The sequence below is a fragment of the Amphibalanus amphitrite genome, unplaced genomic scaffold (genome assembly GCF_019059575.1).
Source record: "Amphibalanus amphitrite isolate SeventyFive unplaced genomic scaffold, NRLGWU_Aamphi_draft 000195F_arrow, whole genome shotgun sequence".
NCBI lineage: Eukaryota > Metazoa > Arthropoda > Thecostraca > Balanomorpha > Balanidae > Amphibalanus > Amphibalanus amphitrite.
The window spans coordinates 351,914-374,984 of NW_024881690.1; the positions used below are offsets into that span (position 1 = coordinate 351,914).

Genomic DNA, 23,071 nt, shown 5'->3' on the forward strand with positions numbered 1-23,071 from the left:
CGGTTATCCTACTAAGCTGATAAGAAAGACAAAATTCACAGTCAAAACTCGTAACCGTAGGAAAGAAGATCAGGGACATCAACAACCCTCTGCCAAAAGTGACACTACCTACATAAGTCTCCCCTATGTTGATGACAGTCTGTCAAACAAAATTAACAGCATAGTTAAGCGCTCAAAACTCCCGGTGCGCATAGCTTGGAAAAGCGGCCCAACCCTGGCTGAAAAGTTGACGAACTCAGCCCTGGAGAGCCCACCATGCCCATCAGGCAACAAAAAGTGTCAATGCTGTATGTCAGGAGTAAAGGGAAAATGTCACACTAGGAACGCTGTGTACATGGTAACATGCCTACTGTGTAACACAGAGACTTTCTACATCGGGGAAAGCAAGCGTAGTGTGAGACTTCGATTTAACGAACATCTCCGAGATGCAAAAAACAAAACTAAAAACACACCATTTGGAGAGCATTTCACCCGAGCGCACCCAAACGTTCAAGTGACGGAAGGCGCCCTTTCCATTTCGATTCTCCAGGTCTGCAAAGACATGGCAGAGCTAAAAATCACTGAATCCTTAGAAATTCGCAATCGCAAACCGGCGCTCAACATTATGACATCATCTTGGACACTGATCAAACCTGTGCCCTACTCTGAACTATGAGTACATAGTAAATGCCACCTTCACACACATACACACCCACACCCACACCCACCAATAAACTTGCACCCCCCCCCCACACACACACAAACACATTCAGTTGCGCAAACAGGCATGAACTTGAACATATTTATTTACACTTGAACACACACACAGGGCCCACTCTTTATGTTAGGCCCATTGAAGAGTACGTGTCTGTATTTTGTATGCACTACACACCATTTACGAAGTGTTTGATGCTAACGTATGTGAATGATCTTTACTTGTTAGGTACCGTGTGTCTGCTACATACTGATATCGCTCATTTAGACCTGTACGTGATACATATGTATGTACCATATATCATAGCGATTTGATATTATGCGGTCCAAAGTTTTCCAGTATCTAATGTCTTATGTTTGATGCCTTCAAAAATCTAGATGTTTCATATGAATGTGATGCGTTTTCTCGGAAGTAGCTTTATTAGCGTTGCGAGTGCGTACTTACTTATCATGATTTAAAATGTGTCACTCTTTCGTGTTTTTGTCATTCCACTGAAGAAGGTCCAGCACCGAAAATATATTTTGGATTTGTTTTTGGCCTACATTAGTTATGAGCAAAAGGTTACTAATCCATCTGATTTCCATTATAATCATAATCATGCTCAAAAAAACGTTTCATACTATTCAATGATTAGAAAAGGTCAATTCAAGGGATTAATCATCCATACTTGACTAGGACAGAGCTAAACTGTGACCTGTGTTTACTGTCTAGCGCATGCATCGTGATTCCGGTAAATGAAACGCGACATTTAACTATTGCAGTGGATTTAAATGCAGGCGTCGGGTGGATTGGATTCTATTTCTGTCCTAAGTTAATTCGTTAGGAAGGGAAGGCATCCTCATGGGTTCCTATGCGCTGGGCGCGGTCAATGTTCAATGCTCATCGTGAGGCAATTGACCAATGCTATCATGTTGCTGGCATCCACATTGTTGGCGAGCATATGCTCAGTTGAAACGTTTGATGGACGGTTCTTACAGCCAATATTGACATTCTGCAAAATGGGTGAAGGCATGGAGGGGATGATTGGTTTTAGCTTTTATTGCGGTTGTAAATTAGGTCCGAGTTATGCCAGGCTGGCGTGTGCGTTCCGTCAGAATACCAACGACCCGGTCCGCCACTGAGCTGGTCCCGGGAGTGGTCTGGGTCCCGGTTGTCTGGTCAGACTCCTGAAGTGGTCCGGGGTCCCGGTCGTCTGGTCAGTCTCTGGAGTTATGACAATCACGGACCGTCCAACTCTGTCTCCGGAAGTGGCCCTGGTCCCCCGAACTGTCTTCCGCCACAAATCAGCGAACCGGAGGAAACTGTCTGGATGGAACTGGCGTGGGAGTGGAACTGGCTGGACAGATAGGTAAGTAGCCGAACTATTTCCGGGCCATGTCAGATTAATGTCCCGGCAATCGTCCCTGTCAGGAAGACTGTCGCTGAAAAGTTTCTAGCAGACGTTTGGAGAAGTATTTGATTTATGCGATTCAGATCTGCCAGTGGATTCCTAAAACATCCCAAAACCCCCTGAAACGGCAAATGCAAACCACCATACTGGTTATAGTTAGGTTATACCCGGCTGTACCGATTATTTTGGTAAGTTCGCATTAGTGGATCGCAATTCCCCTCTTCTCGGAGCAGAGAGCGAGCGCGTCCTGCACCCATGATTCAGCACAGGTGCTCTGATCCAGGATTGGCGCCGCCTCAATCCGACCAGCCCTGACCCTAATCCTGGGACACACCTCCGACCGGTGACACAAGTGCCGGCGCGCGGCGGAGCGGCGCGTGTCAGCTGTCACACCTGGTCCGTCAACCGCGGCGAGCGTGGTCTGTCATAACCGGTCCGTCAACTGGCGAGCATGGTCTGTCTCACCCGGTCCGTCAACTGGCGAACGTGGTCTGTCACACCCGGTCCGTCAGATCGTCATCCTCAGCGCACATGGTCTGTCACCCTCAGCGAGCTAGCCTTGTCACCCTCAGAGAGCATGGTCTGTCACCCTCAGCACGCTATGGTCCGCCTCACACTCGGTCGCGGTGGCCCGTCATTGACGAGCTACGGCTGTGAACTGGCGAGCTGGGCTTGTCTCCTTCGGCGTATGTGGTCCGTCATTCTCGGCGAACCGGCTCCGATCCGTCTCTCTCTTGGCGAGCTATAGGGCTCTGAACTGGCGAGCTGGGCCCGTGTTGTTCGGTCCTTCGCTCTCGGTGAGCTAGATCCGTCATCTTGGGCGAACAAGGGCTGCCACCCTCGGCGTGCTAACTGCTAGGTCCCTCACCTGAGTTGTGCTTGCAGCCCCAAACTCGGTTCCGTGCTGGATCCGTGGCACCACTGTGCCGCCCCACGCGCAGGGGACTAAGCGACGAGAAGGCATCAGTATCTTACAGACACGGTCGACACATCAGAGTGTCTGCTGGGTCTCTCCTCTCCACCAAATCCCTCCGGGCGACACACCCAGTCCCCTACTGACAGCTGAAGAGGTGCCACTCTCCGCCCGCTGGGTGTCGGCAGCGGCACTGATTAACACGATCCCGGATCACTTATCAAAATGGCTCCCGCAGGACCCTGCCCGTGTCAGCCCGGGAGAGCTCCGTTTCAATTAAGGACGGATGTCACCGCACGGGGATGCGGGAGGGACCGCTCCCGGGGGAGGGGTGTAGCGGACGGGGAGTCCGTCCTCCCCTGGGGGAGTTTTCAGCCCAGTCAGCTGATGACGCGCAGATCAGATGATCGAGCCGTGCAGAAATAACGCCTCAGCAGCGTTGTAGGGAGGGAGGCCGTCTCTTCACTATCGTATCAGAAGACATTCCAGGCGACACACTCTAATCGTTATAATCGTAATCCAATCTCATCTATTCGTACAAACTGTTACTCCTCAGCAAACACTACTCACTAGCCACCAATGCCAGATATGACTCAGTAAACCACACCCTATCCAAATCGACGCCTTCCTTTTGCAGTCAGCTAAACCATCACATTTGGTGGAGGTCCGTTATGTGAGATCCACCGCAGCCCGTACTGAGTTACCGTTCTAAACGGGCACCGGGCAGCACCGATGACATGTGCCGATAGCAGCGTCACGCCCTTCGTGACGTGACGTGACGTTACACGGCTGCATCTGCTGCCCGGGGTAGCGTTACACCGGGGGATGAAACGGGGGGGGGGGGGGAGACAGACCGAGAGGGTGGCGCACTGTACCGCTGTTTTGCTGGGCTAGCGCGTTGCATGATGCAAATTGCAAACTAGTAGTTTGAGCCATGGATCGAGACAAAAGATAACGCTCGGGCTTACATCAAATGCATCCAATTTTTCATCCATGCTTACTCGCTGTGTGAATATAGGCAACCATCGAATGAGTCATACGCAAATATCATATAGAACATTTTCAAACAGGTATCCATAAAATGCAAGCATGATTATACCGAATTTATGTATTTGCCATTTATCTTCTTCTCTGAATAAAATATATCTACCAGAATCCCTGATCAAAACTGCCTCCTGCATGGAGTGTAACAGTGATCATAAACCTAACTATTGGATCGGTAAATTAGGTAGGTGGGTAAACGGCTAATCGAGGATCAAATTACTTTATAGGTACAACTTATTGCAGGAGACGGACCGAGAATCGCATTCAGGCGCAGCAAAAGCACGCCTCGCACAGGTCACAGAGCGTCAACGAGCCGGCTGGTGGGCGCCCACCACCGAGCTACTGGGACATACAAATTATAACAGACGTACATAAATAGTTACAGAGCACGGTATAAACACAGGGCTCCCTGGTCACGGGATAGCATGGAGATTGACGTTTTACATCAAACGGCCCTAGTTGAGTGTTTACCGGTCGCAACACTTGACCGGGAGCTTCTGAACTCTGCGCGCCCGTTTCTGTACTGTTTGGGTTAGAACGTCAGTCTGAACCGACCTCAGACTGCTGCTGTTCGCTGGTGGATGACGGATGATGGATCAGCTCTGGTACGTTTGATCACGTGACCGACATGGTGGACCAGCGTTGACGGTCTTGTGACCACTCAGGACGGGACACCGCTAATATATAAGAAGAGCTACTAGGACATATAGATCTCCGAGCGTCGTTACCGTTCTGATCAAAACTGGGATGATCAAAACTTTCCCGGATGGCTGGCCAATTGATACCTACGCCAATGCTGCCTCAGTTTTGAGCCTACCATATAGAATACCTATCACATAAGCTTGCAGTCCCTTTCCAGACGCCAAACCCTGACCCGTGGCGGTCGCGACTGACCCGTCTCGGCCTTGGAGTGGCCCTTTGAGACGCACAAAGATTACTGGAACAGTGGGACATGAGACGCGCCGCCAGGGGCCGGCTGCCGACCGACCGGAGGTCTGTTATCCGGCGTTGGCCCGGCCGGTATCCGGTGTGTTCTGCCTCTGTCGGCTCGGCATGGCTCGCCTGACCGGGTCGGCCGCCTGTGAACCTCATTGTCGGCCTGTCCTGACCGGGTCGGCCGCCTGTGAACCCCTCATTGTCGGCCCGGCCTGACCCGGTCGGCGGCCTGTGAACCTCATTGTCGGCCTGTCCTGACCGGGTCGGCCGCCTGTGAACCCCTCATTGTCGGCCCGGCCTGACCCGGTCGGCGGCCTGTGAACCTCACTGTCGGCCTGTCCTGACCGGGTCGGCCGCCTGTGAACCCCTCATTGTCGGCCCGGCCTGACCCGGTCGGCGGCCTGTGAACCTCATTGTCGGCCTGTCCTGACCGGGTCGGCCGCCTGTGAACCCCTCATTGTCGGCCCGGCCTGACCCGGTCGGCCGCCTGTGAACCTCACTGTCGGCCTGGCCTGACCGGGTCAGCCGCCTGGACCCGGTCGGCGGCCTGTGAACCCATCATTGTCGGCCCGGCCTGACCCGGTCGGCCGCCTGTGAACCTCACTGTCGGCCTGGCCTGACCGGGTCAGCCGCCTGGACCCGGTCGGCGGCCTGTGAACCCATCATTGTCGGCCCGGCCTGACCCGGTCGGCGGCCTGTGAGGAACTGTGTCCAGCAGGCAGCCGCTGAGGGGGCTGATGAGGGCCAGACTTCCAACGGGACTGGCCGACGGAACTCGCCAGTCTCCCAAGTCATGGAGGGACGGGCGGAACTGACCAGGACCTCGAGAAAAAGTGGCTGACGGAACTGGCCAGACTCTCCAAAGGACTGGTCGAAGTAGATTTCAATAGAAAAACACAATTTTTACGAATAGTGTTTGTCTATTTCAAACAAACTGCGGTTGTGACCAATGACGCCTCTCGAAAGAGATGTCAAGAGAAAGGATCAGTTTCTCGGATGGACAGGCTGTTGGTAACAGGCTCAACGCAGCCCTAGAGCGACGCTTCGGGCGAGACACGGCAGAATACGAGAGAACCGGGGGAGCTGAATGCTGATGAGGGCCAGTCTCTCGAACCAAACTCCCAACAAAAGTGGCGAGCGGAATAGACCAGTATATTGACAGGACTGGTGGACGGAACAAGCCAATGTCTCGACAGAACTGATATATGATTCTGGCCACTGTTTCTCGATAGGTAAGTCGGGTCGAAGAAAAGGGCCAATGTCCTGAATGAACTGGCTGAATGAATTGAAAGAGGCCGATCCAAAAGTGGAGTAAACGGAGATGTGGGAGGGTTCCACGATGTATGGTCTGTGCTGACATTCATTGGTTAGGGAGCACAGCCGAGCTCCTGTGAATGGCTCGTTGTTCCTATATGACCAAATCATCAACTTCGCATGGCGAATTGCGGCAAATTAGCTTTATACAGGCATCATTTTCAAATTTTTATGTTCAATTACGGTCGCAATCAGACATGGTGCACTGGCACTGGCACTGGTTAGAAGAAAATTAGACCAATTTCGGCCGAACAATCCTATGTTTACTTTAAACAGGCATGCTTCGTCAATTGTTACAGAAGAGCACGTGGCCCACAGACACAATAGACTCAGATAAAGGCCGGCGCTCTGGCAAATGCTATCTTCCTGGCCCTGGTCTCTGTTCTGTTTACTGAGGTGGATTTGTCGGAAACATCAAACGCACACAATCATCGCTCAAATAACTGTATAGGTAGCAGGATTGATAATAAAGTGGAAACGACGAACGGCATTAGCTGCCAGCTGGTGCTACACACAAACGGTAAGGTGCTTTATTGTGCATTTATGCGGCATTATTTTCATTACCACTAATATGTTGGTAATTGAAATCCGAAAAGTCATGAAGAGTGCGCATCCTTGATCTTCAAAAACCTAAACCTGTTAGGCGGCCGAAATGTCCCACCTGCTCGCTGCTTTATCTACCTATTACATCATTGCACTACTTATCAGCATACACCTTTCGCTACAATTTGTATAAAGATTGTGAAAAAAGAGAAACATCCTGGTTAGTCATTCCCTGGCCCTGTAGAGTACATAAGTGCCTTCAATTCCACCGAATCAAGTGTCAGGTAAGCAATAGCAATTCCTTGGGAAACTTTTCCGATGTGCTCATTTTTCTTATGAAAACGAATATATGAAACAGCTGGCCGCTGGGAGTGAGTGAGGGTGGTTAGTTGATGCTCTTCACTTGATACCCCTGCACCTGAAGTGAGTTGAGTACATCGAGCACCTTTTCCCATCGCTTACCCTCCCAAAGTACAGCATAGTTACTCAAGTACTCACGAAGGCGAAGTAGGAGCTATCGACTCCGATGCCGGGATAGGCGCCCTGTTCTCCGCCGCTCGAGTACGCCGGCCCGTAGGGTAGTGCCGTGCCGGCCGGTAGCCGCGGGTAGCCGCACAGTGCGCCCGACCGGCCGCCGCCGCCGGCCTCGTACTGACACGAGCAGATGGCCTGACCGGTCACCGGGTCAGTGGCCACCGGCCGGCCCGTCTCACAGCACGACGTGCTCGGCGTACCGGGCGTGCTCGGCGCGCTCGGCTGGCCGGGCATCAGCAGCTGAGGGCGGGGGAGGGCGGGGAGGTCAGGTCAGGGCGCGGCGGTCACAGCGTATGCCGGTCAGATTACAGTGCGAGCTGTGGAACGGCCACGGTGGAGCGGTCACGGTGGAACGGTCAGGTTACGCCGTGCCCTGACCATTGCACTGCCATTCTGGCTTAACTCTTTGAGTTTGTGTCTGTACTTTTCGTCATTTTCGTGATCTCGTCCTCTTCTTTTTTTATTCACTTACTTTGTCACTTGTACCTACACTTATTAGGCTGGGGGGATCCATGTAATCGCAAGGCACCTCGCAGTTGCGATCAAACGTAAGTTGAATCGGAACAGATATTGGAGGGATCCATCACATCGTAGGCTAAGTAGATACGCAAGTTGTATCGCAAATGGTGAAGATACGAACTAACTTTACGAATCTTCTCGGTCGATCGGAAGGCCGATCGTAGCGAAGCTTTACCTCTTTCTCAAGAGAAAAATATAAGAAATTTTCAAAATTTTCACAAAACCGAAATATATGTTAAACAAATATGGTTGATGAACACGTGTGCAAAATTTGAAGTCGATTTCTTCAAAAATGGCTGCGCTAGAGCGTTTTAAATTTACACGTTGAAAACGGTCACTTTCACGTCCTTTTTGTAATTATTATTTTTTTTAATTTTGAAATTTAAAAAGTGTTTTAAGCAATTTTTCGCGTTAATTGCGAAAATCTGACCAAAACATGTATCGCACCATCAATGATCCGATACGCCATCAGAGGCCGCGCCGCGGACAGGTGGGCGCGGCGATACCTAGGCCGCGTGGGGGTTACACTGGTGTTCGGGAAGGGCTATGTCAACGCGAGGCAGGCCGCGGGGAGCCGGTTGCGGCGCCGGTCCGTATTTGTCGGCGCCTAGCAGTGCAGCGGTGCGTTTATGGCGGAGGGAGGGGAAGCGGTGTAGTGTCGGCAAGGCCGCACACAGGAGAGGGCACACGGGCCTCCCCCCATTCGAGTTGGGGTCCCTAATCTTTAGACCGCCGAAGACCATGTAAAATGAACTGAAATGATGATTAAAAAGACCGGGAGGGCCCATCTCGTTCCCCAGCAGGCCCATACGAGTCCATAAATGCCCAGTAGCGCAGCCAGGGGTATTGTGGTGAAATTTCAATGGCCCTCAAAAGACCTCAAAGGGCCCACAGATGGGGTCACCGGGTCCTCAGATGGTCTCGAAGGGCCCTCGGTTAGCGTCAAATGGCCCTCATCTGGTGTCAAAGGGCCCTCAGATGGCCAAATGAAGGGCCACAAGATGGCCTCAAAGGGCCCTCAGATGGGTTCAAAGGGCTCTCAGCCAACGTTAAACCTACCTCAGAAGACCTTAAAGGGCGTCAAAGGGCCCTAAACCTGCGTCAGAGGGCCCTGAGCTCGCGTCAAACGACCCTCCGAAGGCCTTAAAGAGTCCTTAGCTTGTGTCAGAGGGCCCCCAGCTGGTGTCAGTGAGCCCTCCTCAGCTGGCGCCAAAAGTCCATCTGAAGGCCTCAAACGGTCGTCAGCTGGAGTACAACGGTCCTCAGATGCCGTCACGCGGCCCTCAAAAGCCTCAAGGAGCCCTTATAAGGTCTCAAAGGGCCCTCATTTGGCCTCAAAAGGCCCTCCGCTAGCGTTAACCGGACTTCAGAAGGCCTTAAAGGGCCCTTATCTGGTGTCAGAGGGCCCCCAGCTAGTGTCAGAGGGCCCCCCGGCCCTCAGTTGGCGCAAAATGGCCATCAGAAGGCCTCAAACGGTCCGTAACTGGAGTCAAACCGCAACGGTCCTCAGGTGGCGTCAAGCGGCCCTCAAAAAGCCTCAAAGGCCGCTTAAAAGGCAGCAAAGGGCCCTAATATGACCCCAAAGGGTCCTCTGCTGGCGTCAAACGGACCTCAGAAGGTCTCAAAGGGCGTCAAAGGGCCCTGAGCTCGTGTCAAATATAAAAGCGCCCTTAGCTGGTGTCAGGAGGCCCCCAGTTGGTGTCAGCGTGCCCTCAGCTGGTGTCAGAGAGCCCTCAGTTGGCATCTACTGGCTATCAGAACTCAGAAGGCCCCAAACGGTCCTCAGATGGCGTCCAACGGTCCTCAGCTGACGTTAAGAGGCCCTCAAAAAGGCCTCAAAGACCCCTCGGCTGCTGAAGAGGCCCTTAGCCTCAAAAGAAACTCAAGAGACGTTAAACGGCCCTAAAAAAGGCTTGAAAGGGCCCTCTGCTGGTGGCAAAGGGCTCGCATATGACATCAATAACAGCTTTGTCAAAAACGGACCTGAGAGACCTTGCCGGTCCCTGGTTATAAGGGACTCCTGTCTCTTGCAGTAACCTGAGTGGCCCACGTTTACTGAGGGGCCCCTGGTTATTGAAGGAGTCCCTGGTTACTGGAAGGACCCCTGGTTATCAGAGGGTTCCCTGGTCACCTGGTGGGTCCCTGATCAATTGAAACCTCCCGATCATCTGAGCGCCCCCTGATTGCCTTGGTCTTGGCGTTGGCGTACAATTTAAAGTCGTCGGCACACTGCGGCCTCCTCTTTCTCAACAAGTCCCTCTATTTCTTCTGCAGCGAGGGCGATTTCGTCAAAATACTCCTACATCGCGAAGCCTCGTGCGCAGACGCAGTCTTCGGGGCGCTCGCTGCGCCAACTCTTGACGCCAACTGACGGGCTCCAAATGGAACAGATGGACTCCGAAACGAACGTGGGAATGCCGACACATCATCCCTCCAAATTTACAGAGGAGGAGATGTCCCTGACAGCCCATTTGCAATAGGGGTCACTTTTACACTATAGACGTATGGGGAATTCGACCTTATCGACATGGTACTACGAGGTCAGCTGATCTGCTTGGCATTTAAATCGTAGTAAAACGGGCATTTAAACGCTGCGAAACAACTTACGTACAACGTAGCTCCGATTTGCCGCTCTTTCTTTTTCATCCCTCCGATTTTCTTCCGATCAAGAGAAGTTTCGTACCGAGAGAAGTTTCGCAGCCACGTCCGATATAACTTACGATAGCACGGATCCCCCCAGCCTTAGGCTGGGGGGATCCATGTGATCGCAAGGCACATCGCAGTTGCGATCAAACGTAAGTTGAATCGGAACAGATATTGGAGGGATCCATCACATCGTAGGCTAAGTAGATACGCAAGTTGTATCGCAAATGATGAAGATACGAACTAACTTTACGAATCTTCTCGGTCGATCGGAAGGCCGATCGTAGCGAAGCTTTACCTCTTTCTCAAGAGAAAAAATATAAGAAATTTTCAAAATTTTCACAAAACCGAAATATATGTTAAACAAATATGGTTGATGAACACGTGTGCAAAATTTGAAGTCGATTTCTTCAAAAATGGCTGCGCTAGAGCGTTTTAAATTTACATGTTGAAAACGGTCACTTTCACGTCATTTTTGTAATTATTTTTTTTTTCAATTTTGAAATTTAAAAAGAATTTTGGACAATTTTCCGCGTTAATTGCGAAAATCTGACCAAAACATGTATCGCACCATCAATGATCCGATACGCCATCAGAGGCCGCGCCGCGGACAGGTGGGCGCGGCGATACCTAGGCCGCGTGGGGGTTACACTGGTGTTCGGGAAGGGCTATGTCAACGCGAGGCAGGCCGCGGGGAGCCGGTTGCGGCGCCGGTCCGTATTTGTCGGCGCAGTGCAGCGGTGCGTTTATGGCGGAGGGAGGGGAAGCGGTGTAGTGTCGGCAAGGCCGCACACAGGAGAGGGCACACGGGCCTCCCCCCCCCCCCATTCGAGTTGGGGCCCCTAATCTTTAGACCGCCGAAGACCATGTAAAATGAACTGAAATAATGATTGAAAAGACCGGGAGGGCCCATCTCGTTCCCCAGCAGGCCCATACGAGTCCATAAATGCCCAGTAGCGCAGCCAGGGGTATTGTGGTGAAATTTCAATGGCCCTCAAAAGACCTCAAAGGGCCCACAGATGGGGTCACCGGGTCCTCGGATGGTCTCGAAGGGCCCTCGGTTAGCTTCAAATGGCCCTCATCTGGTGTCAAAGGGCCCTCATATGGCCAAATGAAGGGCCACAAGATGGCCTCAAAGGGCCCTCAGATGGGTTCAAAGGGCTCTCAGCCAACGTTAAACCTACCTCAGAAGACCTTAAAGGGCGTCAAAGGGCCCTAAACCTGCGTCAGAGGGCCCTGAGCTCGCGTCAAACGACCCTCCGAAGGCCTTAAAGAGTCCTTAGCTTGTGTCAGAGGGCCCCCAGCTGGTGTCAGTGAGCCCTCCTCAGCTGGCGCCAAAAGTCCATCTGAAGGCCTCAAACGGTCGTCAGCTGGAGTACAACGGTCCTCAGATGCCGTCACGCGGCCCTCAAAAGCCTCAAGGAGCCCTTATAAGGTCTCAAAGGGCCCTCATTTGGCCTCAAAAGGCCCTCCGCTAGCGTTAACCGGACTTCAAAAGGCCTTAAAGGGCCCTTATCTGGTGTCAGAGGGCCCCCAGCTAGTGTCAGAGGGCCCTCAGTTGGCGCAAAATGGTCATCAGAAGGCCTCAAACGGTCCGTAACTGGAGTCCAACCGCAACGGTCCTCAGGTGGCGTCAAGCGGCCCTCAAAAAGCCTTAAAGGCCGCTTAGAAGGCAGCAAAGGGCCCTCAGAAGGTCTCAAAGGGCGTCAAAGGGCCCTGTGCTCGTGTCAAATATAAAAGCGCCCTTAGCTGGTGTCAGGAGGCCCCCAGTTGGTGTCAGCGTGCCCTCAGCTGGTGTCAGAGAGCCCTCAGTTGGCATCTACTGGCCATCAGAAGGCCCGAACGGTCCTCAGATGGCGTCCAACGGTCCTCAGCTGACGTTAAGAGGCCCTCAAAAAGGCCTCAAAGACCCCTCGGCTGCTGAAGAGGCCCTTAGCCTCAAAGGAAACTCAAGAGACGTTAAACGGCCCTAAAAAGGCTTGAAAGGGCCCTCTGCTGGTGGCAAAGGGCTCGCATATGACATCAATAACAGCTTTGTCAAAAACGGACCTGAGAGACCTTGCCGGTCCCTGGTTATCAGGGACTCCTATCTCTTGCAGTAACCTGAGTGGCCCACGTTTACTGAGGGGCCCCTGGTTATTGAAGGAGTCCCTGGTTACTGGAAGGACCCCTGGTTATCAGAGGGTTCCCTGGTCACCTGGTGGGTCCCTGATCAATTGAAACCTCCCGATCATCTGAGCACCCCCTGATTGCCTTGGTCTTGGCGTTGGCGTACAGTTTAAAGTCGTCGGCACACTGCGGCCTCCTCTTTCTCAACAAGTCCCTCTATTTCTTCTGCAGCGAGGGCGATTTCGTCAAAATACTCCTCCATCGCGAAGCCTCGTGCGCAGACGCAGTCTTCGGGGCGCTCGCTGCGCCAACTCTTGACGCCAACTGACGGGCTCCAAATGGAACAGATAGACTCCGAAACGAACGTGGGAATGCCGACACATGATCCCTCCAAATTTACAGAGGAGGAGATGTCCCTGACAGCCCATTTGCAATAGGGGTCACTTTTACACTATAGACGTATGGGGAATTCGACCTTATCGACATGGTACTACGAGGTCAGCTGATCTGCTTGGCATTTAAATCGTAGTAAAACTGGCATTTAAACGCTGCGAAACAACTTACGTACAACGTAGCTCCGATTTGCCGCTCTTTCTTTTTCATCCCTCCGATTTTCTTCCGATCAAGAGAAGTTTCGTACCGAGAGAAGTTTCGCAGCCACGTCCGATATAACTTACGATAGCACGGATCCCCCCAGCCTTATTAGTTACCTTGCTTGCAATTTCAGTGAAATCGTAACGCCTTGATAGGCGTATTTTGTCTTCATGTGCATGTTGAACATTTATTTCAACCACGCTTTTCTAAACGCATATCGTCATCTGGCTTTGCGATAAAGCTGAAAAAATATGGCGAAAAAAATTACCAGAAAAGAAAGAATACATATCATCCCTGATCAGCTTGAAGTGGTCATTCTGTCCAACTCAAAATTTGATCCCAAAACGAACCACAGCCAGCCACCACGTCAACCCACACCAAACACTGCAGTTTCAACAACCGAGTTACACGCACGTTGCCAAAGTGCCGTAATAAATATCATGTCATGGCATCATCAAGGAGCCAAACCCGTGACTCTAACACCATAATTACCGAGGTTCCATACCGGTATGCATCATGCCCACTTGACACGTTTGCGGTATTTCAATTGGTACAAATTTGCGGTGGCTTTTACTTTCCTCATCAGACAATCAGTCCTTATCAGATGTCAAACATACCTCGTGACGTGTGTTATACGCCGATCAGCCCTGCCCGCCACCTGACCACCTGCAAATTCCGATGACCAACAAATAACACTATTTCCATTTTTCCACCAATACCTGATTAAGGCAGTTACGCTCGGCTGAGGACGCCACGGGTAGCTACTTTCCGCTGCCGTTGTACACTTGCGGGCTGGCCCGTCATTTTCCCTCCCATTTCGAAGAGTCGAGGGCTGAAATTTGTCCTTTGATGAGGAAACATTCATGCTGGACAGCTCCGTTTTTTGTCGCCTGCTGGTGTTTGTTCGGGAGCCCGATTTTTTAGGGAAGCGTCATAATTCTGACCGCGAGAGCTGGACAAAAGGCGCGCTGTGGGTAGTTTGTGCCTGATGCCTCCCTCAGACCCACACCTGTCAGTGAGTGGCGCACGGCAATGGGCCATGTTTCACGACCGTCGATCGCTGCCAGCGTGTTGCCAGCACACGTGTCAAATTGGGCTTCCATGGAAACATCAACAAACTCGTATCTCCTTTACCGCAAAGTATGACGTCAGCTCGCAAAATGCGCTGGCAGCGCGCTGGCAGTGCCGGTGATACAGGGTCCTGGTTTCCCCCGTCCCCGTTTGGTCCTAAGCGAAGCAGAGGTCCAATACCCACCTGACCCCACCGAAAGCCGCGCCATACGGCGCATCCACTCCTGTCTGCCAGTGCTGATTCGCAGACCCGTAATCCCGCAATGCGCCCCAATACAATGACCCTCGTTGACGACCAACAATCACAGCCGGCTGCTCAGGTCTGCCCTGACCGCCAGCCGGGGAGCGGGTCAGCGCTGGACTCTGTCATTTAGAGTCCTTCTCACAATGTATGAGCAGCCCGTTTACGGCAACGACTGCGTTATTATTATGCCTGCTTATAACTCGTAGCTGAGTCGTGCGACTGGGACCAAACTAACGAAGTCGATCGGAATACGAGCATCTGCGAATTCGGATGGCTGGGTCGATTCTAACAGTGGGCGTATCCTTCAGCGAATCAGTCGCTTTATCAATGAAACCGCATCATGGGCGGGTAGAAATGAGTCCAGGCTAACCATAGGGTCTAATGGATAACACAAAATAACACAACTTGGGTTTCGTGGTAATAAAATACAGCATAAACGAAATCTGTGGACAGCTCATTCTCGAAATTGCAGGCTCCAAGTCATCCATGAAAATTGAATTTGTTGATAAAGTCAGGTTTCGGATTCTGTTTTCTCATCCTGGCATTGCTGCACTGCTCGATGTCATAATTACGAGGAGAACACCGGCCATTGCCTGCAAGTGGTTGAATAGATCAGCGCCATTTTGATGGATTTTGATGCCATTTTGATATCGTTAGGATCCGTCTTTCGGCATCATGCCATGCCTGTTATTTCAGGCATTCCACTTCCCAGGAATATCGTCGCAAATTCTAGCCAGTTATCATATGATGCTTTCATCTAATATTACAGCGAGCTTCAATCTATTTTATTGACTGCATGGATTTGCAATGATAAATGAGTTCATGTCAAACCGCGATGAAAGTATTGATCTCGGTTTAAAAGACAAAACAACAGTATAATTTCTGCCCATCCATAATGAATCGTCCTTACAAACTGAGCTCCTAAAAGCAAATGTTGTTGTTCGTAATTACCTTGAAAACTGGATCGTATGCGTACAGTACGACAGCCAATTTTCCGAGCGTGTCGGGATTAGCCATACCATCCTAGTAAGTAGGTAGTAAGAAGTCTTGCTGGAGTGACGGAGAGATTCATGGTCCCTTTCAGGAGTCCATTGCTATACCACTTCACTTTGGGAACGGTTTGAAGTGTCTATGCCCATTGCCCACCTATGTATATTCCATAACTCCTAATTGTGTATGGAAGAGCTAGTCAAACTGTATTGTAACTCTACATCTAATTCTGCTAAATAACAACAATCTGTAAATGGGCGCCTAATGAGGCCCTTGGTTGTTAAGAGATTATCCACAATTATCATGAGACTATGATTTTCATCCACAAGTAATCATTAGGGTATAATTTCAGCTGTAATCACCTCGTCGACAATGTACTTATAGCGGAAATGAGCAATCTTCTAGCACTAACTGGAGTAAAACAGTTAACACAGGGCAATACCATCAATGACGATCAGTGCAGTGCGTCAATAACTGTGCAATTGTATGAAAGAAAACTGGATGATTCACGTCCCAATATTGAGACGGATGAACATCGGTATCATGCAAGAGGTATTGGTTGGTATCATACTGTTTCCCGCCCCCCCCCCCCCCCCCAGGCATGTCACTCTATTTAGGAATGAACATGGTCACAAAACGGTACAGCAAAGCTACTGATGTATGTAATTTCTGTCGCATGATTATAATGCACGCCGTTCCTCATATCTTGGTCGAGGTAAATCTTCTACTTATGTGACCATTGACGGTGCCGAGCATTTGCCACATGGCTACTAGTCCACATAAAACTTGCAGTTTCAATTGTTACGGGCGTCATTACATACCTATTGCAATCCTCTTACACATTGATGGGCAGATAAAGTGCAATTACGAATAGAGATCGGCTGAATAGCATCCAAGAAGTCAAGGAGAATATTCATTTCAAGAAAAAGGAGGCGAATACGAATGAAAAATGTCTGACAATGATTAATTAGACGAAATGATATGGGGAGATTAACTATCAATTAAATGTTAAAATTTAAATGACGAGAAATAATGAGAGAAAGAATAAAAGATATAGCACAGCGACGAGGAGCCGGCCAGCCGTTCATGTTGCCAATGTAAACAGTTTCATACCAGATCACCCGACGCGAAGAATTCCGATTGTCTGCATTAGGTGTCCACAAGTGCCCACTGCCCAGCCCGCCCTGCATTAGACTACAGTGGGCGGTAACGCAAGAAGTGGGCACACTTTCTCCGCGAAATATCTGTGCAGCTTGGGCGTGCTTGTGAATACATGCTAGTTTTGGCACGGTAGGCCGGGTCCGCCCGTGTTTATATTTTTCACGGTTTGTGCCGGTCGCAAAATGGAGCTGGAATGTACGATGGCGCTGGGTGATAGGGCTGACGAGGTCCGCCCAGCGGCAAAGGGCTGTAACTGTAATGAACTAGGAGTCAGACGCTCATAGCTAAACAGCTTCTTGAAACTTCTGTAAGGACAAGTTTTGAGCAATTTGAAGCCAGTTATTAGTTTGTTAACGGTGTTATTTGAAACATTATATGAGTTTTGGACAAACTGGGGCTTGTGAACCACAACGTTTGACCTGATATTACACAAAAATATGTAATAATTCCACGTTGCGACTTGATGACATTTTTCGCAAAGCCCAAATATACCAGATTGTTCAAAGTATTGCAAATAAATTGCTTTAAATGTTACGTAGCATAGCCAGGTTGATGTTTTGTCTAAGAACTAGACGTTTTCATCAAAATAAGCATCACATCCGCGGGCGAGAGACCTTTTGGTGGTGGAATGAAGCTGCTAAAGGTGAAGTGCTTGTTAAGGTCTCTCCTCAATATGAAACTAACGAGTCCTAGAGATTGTGTACCTACGAATAATTTATGGTTAATCGGAGACGTATATTTCGCATGAAGAATTGAAAGCATTGCTAACGATTGGCTGGTGCCGACTCACCCATAAAGCTGATTATCACATCTCACATATCATATAGGTCACATCTCTGCGTGTACGGTGTTTGGTTTGCGACAAACAATCGACTCATATGTCGTCAACCCTTCAACCGGACCCGGTAAGACTCTAAGAAGTAATAAATCATTATGACGTAGACACATAGCTCGGACACAGTATTTGCAAGCGGAAACGAATAACAGCTACGGCGTTAACCCGCGCCCCGCTGGGCTATTCAGCCATACGCGCCCTGCTGGGGGGGGGGGGGGGGGGAGGGGCAGATTCTGCCCCCCCCTGTCTAACTTCCGAACCGATGGTCGTAGAAAGACGGGGAAAACGGCAATCGAAAGCTCTCAACAAGGCGGATCTAAAGAGCCCAAATTTTTTGCTTAAGTAGGTCAGAGGTCAGGTCAAGGTCAGGTCAAGGGTACAAAATGTAAGTTTCTACAGTATCGGCCTTGCACCGTAGTTGCCGGAGAATGGACTGAGACTGATTGCCCAAAACGTGTTCTTAGACTACCAAGACAATATTCGTTGCATACAATGTCATTCAAAGGTCAAGGTCAAGGTCAGGTCAGGTCAGGTCAGGTCACCAAAAACAAAATATAGAAAAGGGCATGTGCGACACATGTTTTATGGGTCATTTTACTCATAGAATTCAATAGGCACACTCAATAAGTGATATGGACCACCTCTGGATGAATTTCAGGTCGAGGTCAGGTCAAGGTCAGGTCAAGTGAGGTCAAATTTTGAAGTTGGTTGTTAAGGCCTAAAAAGGTGTCTATCTGATGCAGTTTTTCACGGCGAATCGAATGGTGCTATTTTTGTTTCCGTACGAGGTCTAGAACTTCCAAAAAAATCATTTTTCAAACTTTTTGTGTGTCGTGACGTCATAAAATTTTGAATAACTCCCACATTTTTTAACCGATTCTTCTAAAAATTGGTATATAGGTGCACATTGACTACTTCTCTGACATATATTCCGGTTTTTCGATACACTCAAAATTTTGGATTTTATAATAATTTTCCCAAAAAAGTCAGTTTTTTTTAAATTGGGCCAAAATCCAAAATTTTCAAAAAACCGAGATAGCCATTTGATAGACAAAGTAGAATCACGTATAACCTTTTTTGTTACGTCTTGTTTCCTTTAAAAATGAAGATGTTAGCGGCGTTTGAAATTTTGCCGTTTTTGAGACGAAAATGGCGAACATGACGTCACAAAAACGTCAATTTCTCAAAAATTTTCCGACAGATTTCGCTCAAATTTTCAGGGAAGGTGTCAAATTGATGTATGATAAGGTACTGAAAGTTTGACGTCGCTGGCGCAACGCGTTTAGAAGTTATTGGCGAAAAACGGGAGGGGGGCAGATTCTGCCCCCCCCCCAGCGGGGCGCGGGTTAATATGCTTCTTATCTGTGTTTTATCGCATTTTCAAATCTTCATACGCGTTTGCATTTGCACATGAACACTTCGCTGTCTCAATCACAGATGGGGCACACGGACGGCCACGGTTACTTGTCATTTAACCCTCGCTGACCTGGCCTGTGAACGAATCGTGACCAGCGCTGTCGTCGACTATCCATCGGATTACTGGTGTGTGCTCTTAGTCCTATCCATTGCATTGCTGGTACTTTCAGTCCCTTCGCATCGTTCCCTGGCATTCTGAGGCCTCAGTCCCTCTCCATCGTAAGCTTTGCTTACACTTTCTTTTCATATTACACTGGTGCTCGCAGTGCCCTTCCGCCGCATCACTGGTGCTCACAATAACTAATAACTATTTATCTATCAAGTAAAATCAAGTAAAATCGAGGTTTAACGCCTCTCCGAGGTTTAAACGTGTTGTGTGCCAGAACAGAGCATGTATACATCAAGAAAAAGGTTTATTATACCAGAGGCGGATCCAGCTCAGAGGTTTGGGGGGGGGGAGCAAACCATAACAATTTATCGATTCTTTCCATGCATCGTCCATAGGCGTAATGTTAAAATTATGCCGTTGGGGGGGGGGGGGGCAAATGCCCATTTTGCCCCCCCCCCCTGGATCCGCCACTGTATTATACTTTGCTTTGGATTCCAGTGCCTAATTAGGTATTGGTCTCACTTCGTGTTTCCTATATTGAAATATTTGTACGAGGCTGGTAAGAAGCTACCATAGCTGCCACCAAGCCCTAAGTACAGCCTGTCACTATATTGTCATTTGTGAAGATGCCTTGTCATTGTGGCGTGTCTTTGCATAACTTATTTGAGTTCAGCGCTTTGTCCCCCAAACAGGTTTCACAAAGCACAGCTACACGGAGGTCGACCCACCATGTTCGAAAACTGTTTTTTTTTTCTTTGTCACTGTCCTTGTACGCCGAGCGACACACACAGCTGTGGGAAGTTGATCGGGTGATCAGCATGGCGCTTCCACTATGTGGCAGTGGTGAGACGAGAAGGAGCGACGCGAGTGTCGGGACGTTTTGCTCGCGTGTTTGTTGCTTGGTTTGAAAAACAGACGTTTAATATAGAGCGAATTTTTGCCTATCGACGTTTCTAATTTTTATAATCTATGCGGTGTTAAGAATTGGTTCCACGAGTTCACATCTGCTTTGCAACTGTTGTGTGTTGTTTCGTAGTTAGTATCCCAGAGCAGTGCGCTGCGCTGGGGTGACCTGTAGCTGCGATTTGTGCCGGTATGAACCGGATCTCACCTGTGAGGCTGACGCGCCGTACTGGTAGCTGAACTGCGAGTAGGCCGCCATGTCGGGCGCCGCCGCCGCCGACAGCTCGCCGGCGGCCGCCGCCGCCCCGCTGGGCCCGCCGGCGGCGCCCGCGGCCGCGCGCGCCGCCCCGCCGTCCACGGTCGCTGCCCGGAGCTCCCCCAGGTCACAGCACGGTCTGCCCGCTCGGCCCGCCGCTCACCGGCACACGGTCTCTGCTCACACAGCACCACCGCCACGGCGCAGGTCGGCTCGAAACTGGCCCGGCTCGCCACCCGACCCGCCGCCACCGAGCCGACCGGGAAGGGGCGGGTCCTCGGCGGACGGCAGCCAATCAGCGCGCTCGACGGCGGCGGCCTGCCCTCCCGCTGGCCGGCCGCCGCCATGGCGGACGGGCCCGACCCGCGCGTTGGCCGCTCCCCATGCGGAAAAATTGTGTGGTTGGCCGGACAGTTTGCCGAACGGGAATTAGCCTGGCCAGAGCCGAGGAGAGCTCCATGGGCCGCTCATCGCGTCCGATTAGGGGTGACGCGCGTCCCTCTGACGTAAACGGCAGGAATTTCGCGCCGCTTATGAGCGAAAAGTGCCCAAAAATGCGGCGTCTGTCGTGGCTTTGCGGTCGAAGGTGTCGGGAGATAGCTGTTGGACGGCGGGGGGGGGGGGGGTGTTAGCACGTGTAGGGGGTTGATCTCATTCACGATGGTCTTTAGATGGGCGGGGGGATAAGACGGCCGACGCTGAGCGAACAGAGGGGCGCTGGGGGAGGGGAGGAGGACCATTTGTCGCTGTTTCTGCTGGTCTGACTGAGGTGTTGACGGGCGGATTGCGCGACTCGGCAGGACACATGGCGGGGCGCAAGGGAAAATTAGCACCGGAACTGGGGCGGACAACACGGTGGGGATTTCAACAACCCTGTAGCATTCAGCAGCTGTCACAAATGGATAAAATAAAACATCCGTAAAGTTCCTAAATCACCGAAGAACAAAACACCAAACGAGTGCAATGTGTTTAGACATGCCAACTGTCAACTCTTCCAACAAGCCCTGCATCTTTGGGGACCTGGCTGCATCACTTGGCAATACATCCAGACCGTTATTCCATTGGCCGGCCGCCCGCCGCCGCCGCTCTGGCGAGCCTCCCCGTCCGGTGGCGGCGGTGTAGGTATGTTGTACCGACATGTTACGGGGCCCCGGCGCGGCCATCCGTCTCCACTCGGCTCCTTGTGGCGCGAGCGAACACCATGTAAATCGCTCAATTACCATTCGGTCGTGCGCGGCCCCTAATTCTGCACCGGGCCTAGACCGGCCAGCGTCCCTCCAGCACGCCGCTTCGGAGACTGAGAGCGATACGGCGGTGATACATGGAATTCAACGGTTTCACTAACAGACCCCACGCCGGGTTATACTTATATTCAGACAAATCCACTTAAGTTTGCTATCTTCGTCACAAATAGGATCAGTCCTTGGTGGTCCTGCCTGTCCCATACTTTATATAATTTTGATGATGACTGCATCAACATTGATGACTATAATGCTGATAAAGTCTTTACTGAAAACTTATGCCTCATCATCATTTTTATCATAAAGATGATGATGATGTATACCGTTTCAGTGCACACGGACTGCAAAGCGCATCTGTGTCTAGACCTTTTCCAATATGCGAGTGGACAGCTCCCAAGCTCCAAGCGCTTGTCCTTTCAGAGTCGCTGCTGGACCCTCTCCCATACAGACCTGACCCGCTGTTAGGCAGCCGTAAAACCATGGTACTACTTTGCGGCTGCTCCTGTTAAATGCCTCTAATGAGACAATGAAACAATCATTCAAAATGCAGTAACGAGTTCTCTTTGTTAACTACCTCAGTAAGTTGCTCTCTCTCTTCCGGTTTCCACCGGCGGTTTATTAATCAATACAGAAAAAAAATAGGCAAATAAGGTATGTAGTTAGAGTCAACGAACAAAACCATAGTGAATAGATAGATGGCGCCACCGGCTGGCAAGGATACAGGAGCTCAGATGGATTAGTAATGTTAGAGAGAAGACAGTTAGTTGTTAGTGAAGGTTGGTAAAGGAGGTGACGCCATCATTAACAACAAAAAGTCAGAGTGAAAAACGGCCAGCATTGCCCCTCCTCGGACGGGTACCGCTGACCTCCAGCCAGCGTGCGCGCCGTCGATTAAACGGTCGCGGCGCCGTCGTAGGTGGCGGTAGATGGCGCCAGCATGCCGTAGCGCCGACCGGCGGCACAGCCGCCCGGCCGTCGGCGCCACGGCGGTAAAGCCATCAGGCCGCCGGCGCCACGGCGGCGCAGCCCTCGGATGATTGTGTCGCGGGGCGGCGCAGCCTACAGCCGATGGTACTCCGGCAGCGTGGCCGCCGGGTCGCCGGCGCCCCAGCAGTACAGCCCCCAGGCTGACGGTGAAGCAACGGCACAGCCCCCGGACCCCGGGGCCGCGACAGTACAGCCATCAGGCCCCCGGCGCCGCGGCGGCACAGCCCCCCAGACGAGGGCGCCGCGGCGGCGCAGCAAACAACCGACAGCGCCACGGCGGCACAGCGACCGGCGCCCCAGCGGCACAGCCCTCGAGCTGACGGTGACACGACGGTACAGCCTTCGGGCCGCCAGCGCAGCGGCGATGGATCCTTCAGGCAGTCGGTGTTGCGGCGGTTCAGCCCCACGGCTGACGATACTGCAGTGATACAGTTGGCGGGCTGCTGGTTATGCAGTGGTGCAACCCTCGCGTTGACGGCGCCGCCGCCGGTGCTGCAGTACCTGCAGTGGTACAACGCCCGCGCTGCCCGCGCTGCAGGCGATGCAGTGGCTCAGCATCACGGGCTGTCAGTGCTGCAGTGGTGCACTCCCGGACTGCCGGCGCCGCAGCGGGACTCCCGGATCG

The 23,071-nt window shown here is 51.2% G+C and overlaps 1 protein-coding gene across 1 annotated transcript in view; it reads right to left on the bottom strand.

Annotated features, from left to right (window-relative positions):
* LOC122384655 (homeobox protein araucan-like) overlaps positions 1-20,405 on the bottom strand; it is a 56,643-nt gene extending 36,238 nt beyond the window's left edge. The window contains exons 1-2 of the mRNA XM_043372257.1: positions 20,171-20,405; positions 7,333-7,608 (exon numbers count right to left, since the gene is read on the bottom strand). Of these exons, the coding sequence (XP_043228192.1) occupies positions 7,333-7,608; positions 20,171-20,221 (327 nt within the window). The 5' untranslated portion in view covers positions 20,222-20,405. The remainder of the gene's footprint in view (positions 1-7,332; positions 7,609-20,170) is intronic.
* Positions 20,406-23,071: the final 2,666 nt, after the last annotated feature.